The sequence below is a fragment of the Poecile atricapillus genome, chromosome 1 (genome assembly GCF_030490865.1).
Source record: "Poecile atricapillus isolate bPoeAtr1 chromosome 1, bPoeAtr1.hap1, whole genome shotgun sequence".
Taxonomy (NCBI): Eukaryota; Metazoa; Chordata; class Aves; order Passeriformes; family Paridae; genus Poecile; species Poecile atricapillus.
Genome location: NC_081249.1, coordinates 105,193,368 through 105,212,147, shown reverse-complemented (window position 1 = coordinate 105,212,147; position 18,780 = coordinate 105,193,368). Strand labels below are relative to the sequence as shown.

Here is an 18,780-nt window from a genome sequence, read left to right as displayed (position 1 = left end):
TGTCTTCCACAGAAACTCTAGCAAAGCAATTCCCAAGTCACAGCATGCAAGAGACTGAGCACCAGGGCATTCAGCTCCAAATCATCATTGAATCTCATCACTTATTCTCAGTACCTGTGATGAGATTTGGGCATGGAATCTAGTCAGGCAGAACTTGAAAAACTGTAACATTTTGCTAGTTACAGAGGTGCAGATAGGCAAATGTAGAGAGGATATGACAGGCTCAATGTGTCTGTCTCAGTGGCTACCCACAGCTCATCTGCAGAAGTCATCTTTGAGCTCTGTACCGAAATTTTTGAAGGAATTTGAGCATGAAAAAGGGTGTGACTCTAAAAGTCAGCAGCAGCTTCAGTAAAGACTGGGGCCAGAGAGCATCCACTAACTTAGAGAGTAGCTCACTTTACCTCCTGCTTAACGAGAAATTTTCACCACCTTCTGAAACCAGACTGGATGAAGAGAATCCAGATCATCTGAACTGTGGGTGAGGACAGTTACTTCTCCACCTCTCCTCAACACAGCACGATGCACTGAAGGCACACGCTGACTTTAACTGTGGAAGCAGGCATCAGGTTTATCTAACTGGCATATTCACAAGTCAATTATGTTTGTTTTGCATTCAGCTAGGTTCTGAGTAATTTAGCCAGAAAAGTAATCTGGAAATAGTGACAAATCTCTTTACTCATTAAGAGCAAGCATTTCTTAGAAAGCCAAATCAAAGCAGGCTGCTGTGAGCTGGGATCAGCATATGCTCCTTCATTAGCAGCATTGATAGCTACCAGCAGAGAGGATTTTTATACCCCAAGTTTGTGCCATGCTCCCTTCGAGTCACTCTGACAATCAAAAGGAAATAATATTATCAGCAATTATTGCCTGCATATCCTAGCCTCTGCTCAAGGCTCATATCAAGTCCCTACAGACATTCCCATGAGTGTACTCCACAGCCCTAATGTGCCAAGCTGTGCCATACAGCAAAACATCGTCATTGTAGTCTTTAGTTTCACATTTTTCTTGGCAATTCTACAGCCAGTGAATAATTTGCTTTACTTTTATTATTTAAAGACATGTTTGTACTATTGCAGGAACTTTCTCTACTCTTATAAAGGCTTCCACAACGCACACCCCTGCAAATGATCTATCAGAGTCCACACCTGTCCTTGACACCCACAATGTTACAGCTCACTTCACTCACAGCAGAGGAGACCAGGGTGCCAAGTTCCATGAACACAATTGCTATGCCCCCCACCTCCCCCACCCAATTTGGAAATCTCTGAAGCAGAAATGAAAATTCCTTCATCCAGCAGCTGTTTTGTGGGAAAAAAAAAAAAAAATAAAACCACCAACACCACATGCAATTTTCATTCTGTGAGGAACAAGCTGGAGAGCAAGAATATTCCATGTGACCACAAGTCTGTCTGCAAAGAGTTCACTGGCAGTGTGAAGCACTTTTGAGTGAGTTCATTCTGAATCACCAGGCAAATGCTGTGAGCAGTCACTCAGAGGGGAATGCTGCTTGGGAGATCACACCCAATTCCACATCCTCATGGCCCCACAGGCTGTTTAGCACACCATACGCTCAGCTCCACAGCCCTGCTTGTTCTGGTAGACACTGTGTGCGTTTTATTTGGTGCTACAGCACAACTGAATAAATCTAGTGAATTTACAGGAGCCTAAAACCCCCACCAAGTAATAACAGAAAAGTCAGAAATATTCAGGTGCTCCATGGAACTGTCCTAGGGCATCACCACTGGAGAAACAGAGGCAGAGTGTTGGCTCTGCCTGGTGTGCAGACTCAAAACCAAAACACAGCACTGATGAAACAATGTATTTCTAGAAATTATTTCTGAGATGCATTGCCATTAGAAGATTAGATTGGGTCCTTAGGAATATTGCTTTTTCAGGTGGCTGCATTTTGGCTCAGCCATTGATCCCTCCCATCAAGCCTACTTACAGAGAAGTGTAGAAGCTGGGTCAGGGTTCCCTCTGAAGCACAGCTGAGCATCACTGGTGGCACTGGAGCCATACTGCAAGGTGATGTATCCAAAGTGAGACAGCATCCCCATCCTGTTCCACTTTGGATACTGAACAATTAAAATGCTCAGTAATACAGTTCAGGAAGCCCCAGCTGAGATGCATGGACTCAGAATGACTCTTTTAAAACTACCTTTATGTATTATATTTTCTGCTTTCCAGAATGCTTCCAAAGAATCTGAGGCACACCATTTATTGCTGAGACCAGGAAGTGTAGGATGATTCATGAAAATAGCTATTAGTGTTACCCAAGACAGTCATGAGCTATCCTATGTGCTTGCTTGCAACTGTACAGCTCCAGACACTGTCTGGACACCCTGGAACAACAATTTTCTGGAGAAACAGCACTTGCACTAATGCTGCAATCCATCATTTGCACTAATGTCATAAGCTGACTTAAAAACTCCAAAATATGAAGGAAGTGCACTGTTCAACCTTTATGTGGGCTTCATGGGCAAATTCTGTTCACTTATTCTACATGTTTGCTAAAGAACATAAACAGAATAAACTGGGAAGTCCTCTTTGTGATATGAACCAAAGTAGATTTTAGTGGGAAAACAGATCTTTCTGTCCCGCACAAGGGACCTGAACAATGTTTTAACATTCAAAATTTTTTTCACATGAGAATTCCCATTTAGAGACTTCCAGTTTATGGTCACTGATTTCAAGTTAATAAGCAGAAGGGTATTTAAATAAAACATAATGCAGAGCTTTGTGAGGTAAAGCTGCTAATCTGATTTAAATTGTTTCACTTCCAGCTGCACAACTCTCAGCTTCCAGTCTTGCTGAAGGCTGTGTGTGCCTAAGTTCCTTGAGGTACTTTTGTTGTCAGAAATTTGTATCAACAGCACTGATGCAAAGAGCCCACTAACACTCCAATAACACAAAGTACACATGAAATAAAGCAGATTTTAAATACAATCAAGACAATGCATTTTTCTCATTTATTCAAATCTTCTGCAGGAAGTAAACACTGAAAGATTTAAAAAAACTTCACACTGCAGTATGTACAGTTTTGTGACATCACATGAGGAAATTAATTTCTAATAAAAAAAATGAGACCAGTTAAATTACTGAAGACACATCACAATAAAACTGTTTATGGTAAAATCCCGAATTCTTATGGATGGCAATGAAAATACTCCTTTGTTTTACAGGGATAGAATAGTCCTGGTACAATATTTCAATTACGCAAAATGGAGTCCTGAACTTACATGACTTATTATAGTTGTATGAGCACTTCATGTTTTAAAAGTAGGTTTGCATTTTTTTTTTTCCAGACCCTTTTGAATTGAAGCACAATCTTTCACAAAGCTAAAATACCACAGCAGAAGTCATGTCCAGAAGTGGAATACTGTTGTGTTTTGAACTGACCTGACTTGTTAAGACATTGTTTTTGTTTTTTTTTTTGCCAACGCACAGATGCACAGGGTCCCCCATGCACTTTTCATGCAGCAGGTAATCACAACTTTAAATAAAAGAATTTTTCTATACATTCTTCCAGACTTGCAACTGTATACATACATGCAAAAGTTTTTAAACCTATGTGATCATATTTACACTTATACATGGAATATACATAACAAAAAAGATTAAAAGGTTTTTTCCTTTGCATTAGAACAATACAAAATATGTAATTTTCATTAAGGAAACCACTATTTACATCACCTTTTAAAAACCAATTTCAACATATTATAGGCATAACAAGTCAACATATTTACATTATATATAAATATATATATAATATATACTTACCAGTTTACTCCTCTGTAAGATGTGGCAGAGAACAAACTGGTAATATCATGTCACTGACGTCAATGAGAGCTGTAATACTTTCACCAACATTTAATAGGGAAAATTTAAACCATTCACTTCTTTCTTTTAAAAACGTTTGTAAATTAAAAATTTTAAAACATCACTAAGAGTAAATGGCTACAAAAAGTAAAAGTTATGGCTGAATTCCCTTTTGATCTCATATAAACTTCTCAAACTCAGCTGCCCAGCTATGTGGTATCAGTTATGTGGCCCTCCAGCTCTCCACCTTTAATTCTAAGGTCATGCATTACCCACCATCATTGCCTCAAGCTTTGGCAGAGGAGACACTAAAAACCCGGATGTCTGAGTCTCAGACACTTCCCTCTGGAAAGAAAAGGCATACCTGCATGGCAATCCCAAGTCAATCCCCAAATCCAGCGGGTTTGGGTGCTCCACCAGGCCCTGGTGATGCCCCCTGGAGCAAGGCACCAGGCACTCCACAACCCAGCTGCTGCAGCCCCAGCCCTTCCCAGCTATGTGGGGCCAAAGTTAATTCAGCTTAAAGTTCCAAGGGGCTGCAACTGCAACTCTAAGTGTGGCATAGAGACCATTCCCCAACTCCCTCACTGCTCAGAGGGCTGGAGGCAGCTTTCCCCCAGCAGGCTCAGCTGGCTGTAGCTGAGCTGTGAGATGTGCTCTCCCCTCCCTCCCTGCTCCTTTGATGGTGAGATCACACACCAGCACCCACTGACCCTGCACCACGTTGCCTGTACAGCTGCTGCTGCTGCTGAGATCTGCCAAGACCCCATTTTGCTTCAAATCTCTGGTCTAAAGGCCTAGAGGAGACAGGAGTTGTTGAGAGTACCGAGTGCTACTCAAGAGATGGCCTTGGTTTGCAATCCATCTGCAGGGACTGGTGGAAATCAGGGATCTTACAGCTGCTTGGGAAAACGTGGCCAGCCCTACCAGTCTCTCCTGATGGCAACAAACCCAGCTCCCACACTCCCCTTTTCTGATGGAAAAGCTCCCAAGGAAAAAAATAGCAACTCCTTTTCACTCACCCATGCTAAAAGACAAAAAATAGTTAAAGAGCCTTTGGTCCTAAGGTGTCAATGCTGTAAATGTAGATGGGGTAGATTCAAAGAAGACCTCTCTGCCCTAGGGAAGGGGTAATACCAGTGATCCTGGAGAATTCCATACAGGAGACAGCTGCCCTCTTAGCAGCTGACTGAGCATTCCCCTTGGCATGTCCTGCCCCGTCTCAAGGGCCTCAGCCTTGTTACCTGCTGTTTGAGATTGCAATGTCTACAAGAGATAAGATTCTTCCATGAACACCATGTCCCAAACTTAAATTCTTGTATATTAGAGTTTACTGACGCCTGTGAGAATGGCAATACCCTTTCATTGACATCAACTAAAAAGAAAGCTAGATCTTTAACTGGTCAAACCGTTAAGATTTTACCTTAACTGTTTTATAAAATTTTCAAAACTAAATGTTCAAAAGTATATATTATAACAAAAGACTACCCTAGAATAAATACAAAGGTCAGCACGTTGCTCAATTCCAATATTATTTTTTGTTAGGGTCAGAATCTCTTCCCCACTCTTCATCTCAACTTGACTTTGGCAAAGTTTTTTCAGCCAGGTAGTTCCACATGCTCTCATGCTGCATTTTTCTGTGGAGCTCTTCAAACAAATTATAGCCCTGTATTTAGTCTGGGGACCATCTATTATTCTATATTGTATATATTTCCTACCTATATACAAATTGTTTCAAGAAAAATAATCAATTAAGACTTTAAAAGATATTTAATGGATGGAACAAATACCATCTTTTTAATATTTCTGCTGGGTTGACTCATATAAAAAGAATTCAGTTCCACTGTCAATCCAAAATATACTTTATCTCATTAATGATTATTCTATGAGATATCTGAATTGTCATTGGGCCACTTATAAATGCAATATTAAAGACAAACAAAATTTTATTTTTATATTATATTTCAGACAATGACATTTAAAATGATATTAGATTTGTGTGAAGGTTTTAAAATATAAATCTTCTTTGTACAGCCCATTAATATATTATGCTTCACTGAAATAACATAAAAATATATCTTTAAATTGCTCTGTTATTTCTCATAAAAACCAGGGGGAATGTTTTATACCAGATACTGCCAAATATTTGTGTTCCCTAAAAGAAGGTATGCCCTGGAGGGAGGCAAAACAGAATAGTGGTGCATTTTCCAGCTGTCAGACAGGAGAAGTCCCTTTCAGTAGGAACTGCACTGGAAAGAGGAAGAAATCTCAGGCTGGGGACAGGGACAAGAGGGGGACAACAGCTTGCTCTGTCTCAACAAGCCAGGGGTCTGGGAAAAGGATCGCTGAAACAAAACCAGATGGAAAAGATCAAAATGCCCTGTCACTCACGTCTACACAGACATGAGATGGACAGAAACAGCAGTTTTGTCATGTCATCGGCTCGTAATGGTGAAAACAGACAAAATTACACCTGAGCGTAGCTTTCATTAGTTGTGCAAGCCAACTGCTTAGCTGCTTGCTGATAGCAGAGAGGATTATCAGTGAAATCAAGAAGCCACAGAGAACTTTTTTTTAGGGGAGTAAAAAGTTCAGGAAAACTTCTGCTTGCCAATAATTCATATAATTTAGAGGAACTGGATTTTGTCCTCTTCCTCCTCCCAGAGAAATAAGGGCTGCAAATGGAGTTAACACTGACAGTGCTAACAGGAAAGCAGAGCCATGCGACTCTTCCCCAGCCAGCAATTCTTTTAACGTGTCTCAGCTCTGACTGCAATTTTCAGTTCCTCCCATCTCAGGCTGATATTGCCAGATGTTACAAATCACAGCACAGGTGGGGATTGAGGAAAAGGGCAGGGAAGGATTTCTCAGACATATCCCACTATCCATTACTGAACATGACAAAACCACAGTTTTATCCTCAGTGCTACCTGGAAAATTATTCTAAAGCCAGATTTTCTGCAGTGAAAGGGTAGTGCATTAAACCATGGATCAGCTGTTCAGAGAGTAATAAATATTGGCAGATTATAGATTCTTTTCCCTGACTGTAGGAAGAGGCCAACACATTTTTCATTACAATCCTATTCCATCTTTGAGTGAAAGTCGGATGTGCTGTTTTAGTGCAGTTGTTATTCTTCCACAGGGAAGCAGGATGGTGCTGAACAGACAATTCTGCTCATCCCCTTCACAAGCTTTCCAGCATTTTCCTCGCTGAATACATGTACTAAGCCTTCTCAATCACACTACTCCAAGAGGCATTTTGGCTTTCTCCTTTTAGGCAGGGAAGTGACAGGAATGTGCCGACGAAAGGACTCATGCAGTACTTGCACGGCCTATGAAAATCTGCCTTTTTTATAAAAACCTAGAAAAAACCCTTAATTCTAACTAGTAACTCATAACTATGGCTAAGAATTCTGAGGAAGGCATTTGTTGAAAGCAGGGCAAGGAAGAAAAGTAGATTTTACGCCACTATTCTGGCAGGACCACAAACAAGATTTAAAAATAACAATACAAATTTTGGAAGCACTAAAAAATACATTTCAGTGCACTTCAATTATTAACACTGACGCAGGTTTTCCAATATGACAAGCTAATACCTTGGACGGACTGCTCCATTTCTTAAAAGTTATTCTTAAAATTTCACAAAACATATTAAAACATTCCAAAAAAAAAAAAAGAAAAAAAAAAAAAAGAAAAAAGTACACTGTCTCTATGCTCAGGCTTCAAAAAAATAAGGATTATTTTACAGGGAGGGAGGAAACGCAGCATTACCACCACCTAGGCTGTACGCTTACACTTTATGTTATACCAAAAGCTTGCAGATCCAAATAAGACTCTGATCAAAGAGTACTCATAACTTAATCTGATACATACAGAAACGTCATGTACAAATTACAACCCTTCTAGTTTCCTTGTGACAATCTACTGTAAAGCAAATTTTATCTACATGTACTTTAAATAACATCACCAGAAAAATAAAAAGTTTATCAAATGAAAACATGTTTCAATTAGACCATGCTTTTTTTTTTTTTTTTAAATCATGCTCAATTTATACAGTAAGTCAAGTTCATACTCATTTTTCTTTCTTTTTTTTTTTTTTTTAAACAAAGATTCAAAACCGCTGATTGTAAACTCACTGAGGAGGCTGCAGTTTATTCTGGCTCTTTTTTGATTGTTCGCACTTTTTCCAGAAGTCCATGCACTTCTCCATTCATACCACCATGCTGATGAGAGGTGTTACTCCCCATATGGCTGTTGTAAGGGCTTCTTAAGTTACTAAAAGGAGTTTTAAGTTCTGTGTCAGATGTCAACTCCTCTTTGATTGTAACACGAGTCGAACTCTCGGTAAATGAAGGTTCATTCCAAACTTCTTTGTCGTGTGCTTCTTGGCTGCTGGCAGAGCTGCCGCCTTTCTGTAACATGTAGTACAATATTGGATTGGTTTTGGTCAGTCTTGGAGAGTCTTTCTCATAGTCATTCTTGTCCATGCCTGTGATCACCCATCTGATGGGCCCCTTCTCACTGGGCACGGAACACATGCTAAACTGGTCAGACTCCAGTCTGGACACCGTACTCCCCAAATGTTCAGGGAAGGGGGAGCTGGCTGGACTTTTTACTGCTACAGGGTACTGAAATGTTCTGTGATCTACACAATTGTTCTGTTGCACAGGGCTTCCCACCAAGGATCTTACTGAAGAAATGGTGAATTCAGGTTTATTGATTGTTGCACTGGTTTTGTTTCCTTTTTTCTTGCCCTCTGTTAGCATGTTATTCCTATGTTGTGACAGATCTCTCTCACAGTTTTCTGAGAGAAGCAGCTGTTTCAACACATTAAAGCCTTTACTATCTCTAGACCAACTCCTATTTTCAGTTTCACTATTTGAACCATGACTTACAGCATACTTAAATTCAGCATCACTTCTGCTGAACTTCAGTTCTTGCTGGTTAAGCAAAGGTCCGTACAGTGCCTCAGTGGGAGAAGCGTGATTGTTTCCAGCATCAGACACATTACTTTTCATCTTTTTTAATGGGCTTTCCAAAGGCTCAGCATGAAGCTTCCTCTTCTTTGGTACTGTGCAAAGACTCTTGGATTCAAGGTGTGTCAGTTCATTGTTTCGGTGACTCCTGTCCAGCTCATCTGCAGGGTAATTGTCTTGATTCTGTCTCAGCAACCTACTTAGCAGGCCATTTTTGGAAAAAGAGAAATCTTGAGGTGAAAGAGGCTCAGATTTCACCTCCTCGGATGCTGGAGAAGCAGCTGTGTTTCTCTGCAGTGAATGAACAAACCCTTGGAATTTGTTACCCTTGCATTCTCTTACTTGTTGTGCATTTGAATTATAAGGAACATTTGATTCGTCAGATGGTTCGGTTTTTATTTTCACCGTCAATATTTGCTCATTCAAAGCCTTGTCTGTCTGTTCTTGAGAACTTTCATCTCTTAAAAGCAGCCTCTCTTTCTTTTCACTTTTACCTTTATTGGGAGTTCCCAGAAGCAGCTGAAGGACAGTGCGCCTTTCAAGGAGATTTTCTATTTCCGAACCTGGAAGTCCTTGTTCAGCGGGTGCGGGCTGACAACTGAATATTTTGTTATTTTCTTCATGCATACTCAATTTATTCGTAAGCAGAGGGCTGTTCAATCTATCAATCAAGCCCACAGGTTTATCCATATTCCCTGCCAGCAGCTGCTTGCCAGCTCTTTGTTCCTCACTCGACATGGAATTCTGCATGCCACACTGAGCCAGGTTCTGCAGCAGCTTGCTGGCACTGAATGCCGAGGAGTTCTGGGGACTCTCAGTCCTGCTCAGCTTAGCTCCTTGTATTTCTTTGCTTTTGGACAGGTCTATCAAGTGTTTAGATGCAGAATTCATCAGTCTGTCTGGCTGGATGCTGCAGGCGTAGGGTGGCGAGCTGCGCTTGACAGCCAGTGACTGGTGCGAGAGATTTATAGGAGAGTCTGCTTTTGTAGAAGCCAGCAAGGGTGGAGTGCTTAACGGAGTCATTCGGTTGGCACTGGGACTGTCAGTAACAGGAGTCCTTTTCCCAGTTTGTACAGTGAATTTTGCCACATCAGCTGTACTGTGTGGTCCCTGAGGATCATTACTCTTGTCTACCTGCTCTTCACTCTTATGCCCAAGTAATAGCTGAAGCAGCGTTACTTTCTGGTGGGGATTCAGCTTCGAAGCTTTCGGAGTGTCTTTCTCTTCCTTGATCTCTGGACAGGAAACTTTTGGATCCCAGTTACGAAGCAAGGACTGAGTCAGGTTATCCAGTGATGCAGGTGGACCTGCATCTGGTTTATCTGTTCTCTGTTTAAAGGACAGGTCTATAGGAAGACAGTTAGAATGGGAGCTTTCATCATCACTGCTGTCTTCTGTAAAACTGGGATTGTTGTCTGAATACTCATCAACAGTTGTTGGTGTGCTGCTGTCTTCAAAAATGCTGGCTCTCTCACTCTGCTCACGTCCTTTCATGTGCTTGGTGGTATTCTGGCTTTTCAGCAGATGCAAGAGCAAACTGTTGCTGGGAGAGGTTTTCAGGTTACTCCTTTCCACAGTACTTTTGCATCCCACAGTTTTGGGAGGCGAGTGCATGATTCCCACTGAACTCTGAAATGGTGCCATACTGCCTTTGCTAGCAACTGTTTTGGGGGATGATCCTGCTTGACCATTGAGATGGCTTGTCATTCCTTTGGCCAAACCAAACTGGCCTACGTCCTTCTGAGCACTTTCTTGTAACCTGGCCATCGCTGCAAGTCTCTCGCTTGCAATCTGATTGGCATTTTGTGCTTTTAAAGCATGTTCCCTGGAGTACTGCTGCAAGTGGGCTTCACTGGAAAGGAGCAAAGCCAGCTGGCTGCACGCTACGCTGGGCTTGGGCGAAGCAGCAGGACTGGATCGTTTCTCTACCATGCTTGCAACAGCTTGCAACCTTGCAGCACACGACAGGGGCTCATTCATCACCTTAGGGCTGCTCTGCACCGCATGAGGAGACTCTATAAACCTCTCTTTGGGCAGGTTCTTAGTGATGTCAGGCAGGCTGTTGTCCAGCTTCTGATCTTTTGCTTTGCTCTTCTTCAGCAGAGTCTTCAGGTGGCTGGATGCAACACCATAGCACCTTAAATCTTTCTCCACTTGTAAAGAATCATGGCTAAGAGAATACCCCTGCTCCTTAAGACTCTGTCTTATCTGCTGTGACAGAGCAACGCTCTGCAGCCTAGAGCTGAAAGACTGAAGCAAAGAGGCAAGTAATGTGCTATCCTGTTTGCCTTTAGGCACATTTTCAACCATGCCAGCCAACAAAGCTTCCTTTTTTCCATCTAAATCCACGATGGAATCAGACAACCGCCTTCTCTTTGCTGCATTCCAGTCTTCTGAAGACTGCAACAGTCTTGCTTTTTTGAGGTGCAGCATGCCAGATCCTCGATATGTATTTGTGTTAAGAACTGGACCATTACTCTGACAGCTGGGAAATATATTTCCTGAAATCTTAAAGTTTTGATCCTCTCCACTATGCCCAGTGGACTTTTTGTCAACTGCAGTACCTGAGCCTCCTGCTGCTTGATGCATTAGTAATCCCTCTAGGTAAGTTAGAACAACAGAATCCTGGTGCATCTCAGAGCCAAGCTCTTCTCCATGAGTCATGTTCAATAAAAGTTTCCAAAAAGGCTCTGTTTCTGTTCACTTCAAAGACTAGTTTTGCTCAATCAAGATGCAGAGTTAATAACAGGTAGATGTCTACAGTGTTTTCTTAGAGACCTTCAGAAACAACAGAAAATGTATTATCCTAGACAGGCTTCTCCCAGTGTACACTGTTTGATGAGACAGCTTTCCAATCATAGCAATCAGCTGATATCTAGGATATTTATGGACAATGTCTAGGAGGAGCACTCAAAACATGGTTGCACAGAAAAAAAGTTCCATTAGGTATTTGCTGCCTTCTTTCTTCAGGAAGCCAGCTTGCTTTTCTTCCTTTTCCATCTCCACCAAGCACATAAAATTCCTAAGTCAGAAACACAAAAGAAAAAACAAAGAAAATATTTAGGATTAAGATATAATTGCATAAGACATTTTTTCTTTAAAAAAAAAATAATCCAAACCCAACCCCCCATGCATTTTCTTAGGCAGAGATTCAGGATATATAAACAACACACACATTCCAGAAGAAACTAAAAATCAAATACAGGATAAAATACATGGTATCCAATTTAAAGAACTTCATGAAAACAATTCTGAGACAAAGTTTTATAAAAAAATTAGGCTTATTTATCATAAGCACAGCTACTACAAGCCTTCACTGAATTTCATTATTCTGCAGCTAAAAATAAGGAATAGCAAACCTGAAAGGAAAAACTTGAGTGACTCTAAACAACTAAAAAAAAAAATCCATTGAATTTTACTTCTTCTGATAACATAAATACACAGGACACACAACCTATCACTCTTAAATTGAACTAAGGGGAAAAGGCAGGCCTAAAGTCAGTGTTTAGTTTCACACTGCATATGTTTGTAGGTAAGAGAATAGACAGCACCATATATATGAGTACATATTTGTTTGGCAGGTGGATGATGTTGCTGAAAGTAGAAACAAAGTTCTTAGTGCTGCCCAGGACTATGCACCAATGCAAAATCCAGTATGGTAACACAACAGGGGTGAAATCTGCTGTTCTTACAACACCAAAACACCACAAGTTATTAGAACAATCATGTGATAAGAGTGGGGAAAAGGTTGCTTATGCTCCTGATGCAACATAAATCCTGGCATCAGAATCCTCCCTTCCCTCGAGGATTTTCAGCTTTACATTCTTTCTGTAAGTGCAACATAGGATGGCAAAACCAAACCAAACCAGCTCTTCTCTGAAGTCTTGTTATTCTTCAAGAGTGAGTAATATCTCTACTAAATATCTCCTTGGATGGGGCAGTGTGGAATAAAAAGCTGTTTTTAAATGCACAGTAACAGCATCTGTGCAGGATTGAACTCTTCAGTTTTACTTATAGGGCTGGTCAATGGCAGCATGAACATTTCGGTCACCACAGCTCAATAATGAGATCATTACACCACACATGAATCCTCCTTCACTCATTCAGTACTAAACTGGCATAAATATTCAACATGAGCAGAGGTAAGTGTCCTTCTGCATATTGAACTCTGCAATTTGCTTTCAGGAGGTAAAACTCCATAAAAAACTTGTATTTACAAGTTTAAAAGGGATGTACACAGATTAAATCCTTGCCTCCTTAAAGTAAATGAATATTTTATGATTGATTTCCCAGAGGCAGGTTTTTAATTCAAAACCTACAGGCAACTAGAAGTCTGAAAATAATCAGATCTTAAAAATGTAAAGAATAAGAACTACTAAATAGCTGTAATGTTAACAGTCCTTAATCTCCTGGGGCAGATATTCACTTATTTGGTTTTAGGTCATATAGAAAAAAAACTATAAAAATGGAGCTACCTTAAAAACAAGCAAACAAACAAACAAAAACCACCCCAAACAAATCCAAACAAAAAATCTAACCAGCAATGCATTGTTCAGCGCATTGTAGTGTAGATATGTATATCCATGCATTTAGATATCAAATGCAAAGCTGTTAGCTATTACTGAGGTCTCACTACTTCTCTCAGAAATACATGTCCACATTAACTAACATTTACATAATTACCCACAGAAGAAACAGTGTTCCTTCAAACATGAAACAACTTAAATGTGGATTCAGCTAACTGAAAATTACTGATCATCTTACTATTCCTTCAAAAACCTCTGTACCTCTGGGTGGGCTTTTGCAGAGTTTCAACCCAAAACCAGAATAAAAATCATAAATAACAAATCCCTAAAAAAAACCAAAACCAAAAACCAAAACAAGATTTCCAATGAAAATATCAAGTATCCAGCAACAGTAAGAGCAATACAACTAGATTGATTTCCTCAAACATTTGGGAATGCACTTTATCTGGAGAATATATTTTTCCAGCTACCAAGAGTAAACTTGTTATCTGCAACCAAATTTTCATGTTTCAACGGTAATGAAGCTGACACTGTGCTGTTATTAAAATGGAACAACTAGCACTTGATACCCTCTGTATTCCATTTAAGACAATAAAACTGAAATTTTGTCAGGATTTCTGACTACCTGGTAAAAGCAAGGCTTGTAGGTCACCTTTAAGATAGAGTCCCAAACAAATGCACCATTAAGCCAACAATCAGTACAACTTTACTCACTACATCTTTGGGTAATTCTAAAAATGCAATGCATTTATGCAAATCCCTCAGGTACTCCAAAAGCCTCTTGCAGGAGATGACACTTGTAGCCAGTACAGTTTATATACACTAACTGTTCTAAGAAGTGTTTTATCACCTTTTGCATTTTTTATTTTATTTGAATTACCCAGTGCTAGGGAAATACTGATAAATGTAATGAAATTGGGTTGCTGCAAAAAAAGCTTCTTTAAAGAGAAGGAAATCTGGAAAGCACTTAACACATTGGAACAGGACATCAGCAATCCTTTTAAAAGGCCTCATTTGATCTAGTGCTGTAACAGGTATTACAGTGTTAAAATCTCTCATGACAATGTCCATCAGAGGTGCAGTCATGCCAAATCCAAACCAGCACTGGAAAACAGTGTTCAGCAGGACACTAAGGCAACAATTCTAAATATATAATAAATATATACAGTCTGTATATACATTTATATAAATGTATATTTATATAATTTATGTATATTTATATACATTTACATAAATGTGTATTATATAAAAATGTATTATATACAAATATATAAATGTAATATAAATATACATATATATATTTATTAGCTTATTTACTGTAAGCTATATTCTAAATATATACAGACTGTACAAAAGAACTTCCCAAGACCCACTGAAATGTTAATATTTTTTCTTGAAATTAAATATTTAAGAAATTTCCAGAGCAAGGAAGGAAAGGAAAAGTAAAGGAAAAATAAAAGGAAAAATAAAGGAAAAAAAATAAAGGAAAAATAAGTAAAAATAAAAGAAAGTTAAAACAAAAGGCAGAAGAGAAAGGAGAAGTCATACAGATTTCTTATTTCCCAGTGAGGGCTGAAGAAACTGCTAAGGCCTACTTATCTCTACACCTAAATATTATATTTAATTACTATGACAAAATAAATTGATAAATTAATGTGCTTTCCTGAACACAACCACTATAAATGCATTTTTTTTTTTGTCACTTCTATTATCTTCTCCCACATTTCTGTACCATGAGAAATAAACAATCCAATGCAGAACCTCCAGGAGCACCCACCAGTTACAGCTCACCATGTTTACCTAGACAAAACTCAAGCAGCAGCAGAATCCACAGCAGCAATGCTGTAACCTGGTGAGACGCTCCCCAAGTGAAGCACACCATGAGAATTCAGCTCTTCAGCCTTTTAAAATGTGCCTAAGGACAAACTGTAGGCAGTATAGGGAAAATAGGGGAATATTAAAATGTTATTAAAACGTTCACTGAACTGCATGCATCCGGAATATTAATTCCACTTTTGCAGTTGTTGAAGTTTTTCTTTGTTTGCAAACTACAAATATATTTATTCACCACAAAGATTTTATGGGAATAGTAACAACAGACTTTAAGATCCTTTGCTTACCATAAAGTATTACTGCTGCAAAAGATAATGATATCTGAGAACACGGCTTCTAATATGTTAAAGCACAACAGAACCAACTGCCTTTTGCTCCTGAATATTTGTTTTTGATTTTTAAGGAATTCTTTGAATGAATGAAACCCTCAACTGCAAAACCTAACTGGAGACTGAACAAACAGCAGACTTTTAGTTCACCCAACAGATATGCAGTTCCTGCTATTTAAGAAATTATAGATGGCTCATAATTTAACTAGCAAAATCACATCTGTAAGACATTTTTCCAATATCCCAGACTAGCATTTCCAGTTAAATCCTTTTGCTAAATGGAACAGAGAGCCACAGTAAATTAACAACACTAGACTAACATTGAGTACGAGAGTTACGTAACTTATTGGATAATTCAAAAAACTTGATATTATCAAGGAGTCTTCTACTGCAGTCTCAATTCAAGATCATAGGAAAAAAATCTTACAGAAAACATTAAGGTATTCATTTAGGAAACTGGCAATGGCTAGCAGATTGCCCACATGAACATTTATTAGAAGACACATTACCCAAACTCAGGCACAGTGTTAGACTGATTAACACAGATTGAGATTAGTACATGTTCACACAGATAAAACATTTTTATTAACTACATTTCAGAGTCCTTTCATGACTATTAAACTTCTGTAGAAATTTTATGTACCGTTTTTAAGTTGAGATGAATCAAAACATGCATTTGTAAAGCTAAAATCAAACTGGTCTGTGAAACAAAAATCTTCAGTTATTTAATGCTACTACTGGAAGAGCTAAAGAAAGTCTCTTACTAGCTTCACTGACTTCCCATTCTCATATTCCCAAGTGGAAAGGCTCCAGCCCACCACATCAGCCAATGGCTCAGACTGTCATTTTAATTATTACAGATTTGAGGAATGCAGTAGAATGATTACAGTGGCAGCTTGGGATCCAGGGGTCCAATTACTCACTGTGCTGCAGACAGGCTGTCTGACTTCTGGTTTTACTTCTCTGTACCCTGTTTTGCCAGATGGAGTAATAATAGATGGAAACTTGAGAAAGATAATGAGGATAAATATATTAAAGGCTGTGTGTTCTACTCAGCAGCTCCAGTACCAGTACTGAGTAAGTACCTAAAACACAATATTTTAAGTAATTTCCCATCCTTATGGCTGCCTGCAGTGAAATGTTGAAGAGCACAATGAAATTAGGATCTCAAAAAAGAAAAAACTAAAAATTCCTAGAGGTACAGGGGATTGCAGCAGAATCTTGCAGTGAACTAAGAATGAGTGAGGGTAATAAGACTTGCTGTCCCAGAATTATTTTGTTATTAAGCTCAATTTGCACACCACCTTTGATTTCAGCAGGAAGGATGTTTTCAGAGTGCTGGTAAAAGCACTTCAGTCTTTAGTTGGCTCTTTTTGCAAAGGCTCTGAGCAGTGAAACAGCCCTGATCAACAACCCTGGCACCAAATGCACAGAGCTGCACAAAGGAGCAGGTACTTCAATGGTACTTAAGCACATGCTTTAAGAGAATCAAGTATTTAAGTGCTTTGCTTTCTGAAATCCACACTTTGTGTCAGAAATCTGTTCAGATGAATGGAGCAGCTGAGACCTCTTCACAGTTTTGATTCAGGCAGCCAAGATATTTTGAAGGTTCCCTTTGCAAAGGTAACTTAGAAAAAGACAAAAAAAAAACCAAAACCACCAAACCTGAAACCAACAAAAAACCCCAACAAAAACCACAAAACGAACAAACAAAAAATTTAAAAATCAGATGGGGGAGCAAAACTCAGCAATAAGTGGGTGAATTCTCCCACAGCTGCATACTCAAAAGAACTTGGGAATCCAGAAGCTTTTTTCTACATTTAAATAAAATAAATCAGGCTCCTCTCCTACAACTGTAGGGTATCAGTTTGAGAAAGCAAAAATAAGCTTCTTCCTAGGAGCTTGGCACATTATTCACTCCTCCAAGGCCTGCTGACTGACTCCAGAAGACATTTGAAGCACGGGAAGAATAGCCTGTCCGTTTCAGACAGCTCAGTCAGGAGAGGACACATAAGAATCGTGTTGCAGCAGGAGCTCCTGCTGCTGCTGCCAGGAATTCTGAAGAGGTTCCCGAGACCCCACCAGAGCTGGGGATGGCATCTCCCATCCTGAGCTGGGGCTGTTCCCTCCAGGCTGGCACGGAGCACACGGCAGCATCGCTCCCTCTGTGAAACACCCCTTGGATAATGCGGGATTAGCAACAGCCACGGCTTCACGGCCAAATTCTGCACGAGCATAGCAATGGAAAAGCCTTCCCATCCCTGTGTTTTGTTAAGCTGTGTGCTGCCAAACCCAGCCCCAACCTGAATAAGGTTTAGACAACAGAAAGAGGTGTTTTCTTCACTATGGCAATGGGAGGGGGGGTGTGTAGAAGGGATCAGACCCAAACCAGCCTGATCAAAACCTTCTGATTATTTTAGCAGTTAAACTAATAGGATTCTGAAAAATACTAGAGCAAACCAATTCCATAACTGATGATGAAAAAGCTCAAAATGATGCAAAATCTACCGTTTTACAAAAGTGCACAAACCCTGAGTAACTGAGAAGTCTGTAAGTCACACAAAATTGAAAGAAACACAGAACCAACAGCACAGCAGGCACAAGACACAAGTTTTTCCTCCGAGAATACGACCTGACAGACCACTGGACAGAAATGTTAGCGAACCAACAACTGAGTGGGGAAGAAAAACCCTGTTCTCATGGTAGAGACTATTTTAATTTACTTCATTCAGCTTTTAAGAGAGCACTAAAATGTAAATGCTGATTGCTGTTGTTGTTAACAGCGGCACCAGAGGCATATAAGAAAGGGAGGCTGTCCATACACATTCCATTTGGGGTGTGGAAAGGGGGATTCAGTCACCTCATCTCAAGTGTCCCTCCACTCCTCAAATTTCACGTGGGATTCTCCAGTCCGGGAATCTGTGACTCACTCAGACCATGGAATCCCACCCCATGACAACAAGGAGGTGCTTTGGGATGGTACGTAATATATATCCAGGGGAACACAACATTTCCAGTGTGTGCTGAAATGAGGTGTGGAAATGTCAGGGAGATCTCCATACCCACGCAGAAGGCTGCTTGGGGAGGCGGCGAGGCCAGGCTGCGCGCCCTGCCAGCAGAGACACGTAAGTCAGAACGCCTCAAACTCTGTGGCAAAGCATCAGCATGTGGAAAACCCAAATTCTGAGCACTGTTGGCTACACTGAGACTCATCTGATGCTGGCACTCAACCCACCCCAGCCATATCTTCCAGATCATGGTGCACAGCTTGAAGAAGGCCACAGGCAGACATTT

At 40.0% G+C, this 18,780-nt stretch overlaps 1 protein-coding gene across 9 annotated transcripts in view; it reads right to left on the bottom strand.

Moving 5' to 3' along the window:
- Window positions 1-2,944: 2,944 nt before the first annotated feature.
- The window catches only part of NRIP1 (nuclear receptor interacting protein 1), a 96,238-nt gene continuing 80,402 nt past the window's right edge, over window positions 2,945-18,780 (bottom strand). For all 9 annotated transcript variants that reach the window (XM_058829458.1, XM_058829460.1, XM_058829452.1 and 6 more), the window contains one exon: window positions 2,945-11,820. In XM_058829458.1, the coding sequence (XP_058685441.1) occupies window positions 7,974-11,462 (3,489 nt within the window). In that variant the 5' untranslated portion in view covers window positions 11,463-11,820 and the 3' untranslated portion in view covers window positions 2,945-7,973. The remainder of the gene's footprint in view (window positions 11,821-18,780) is intronic.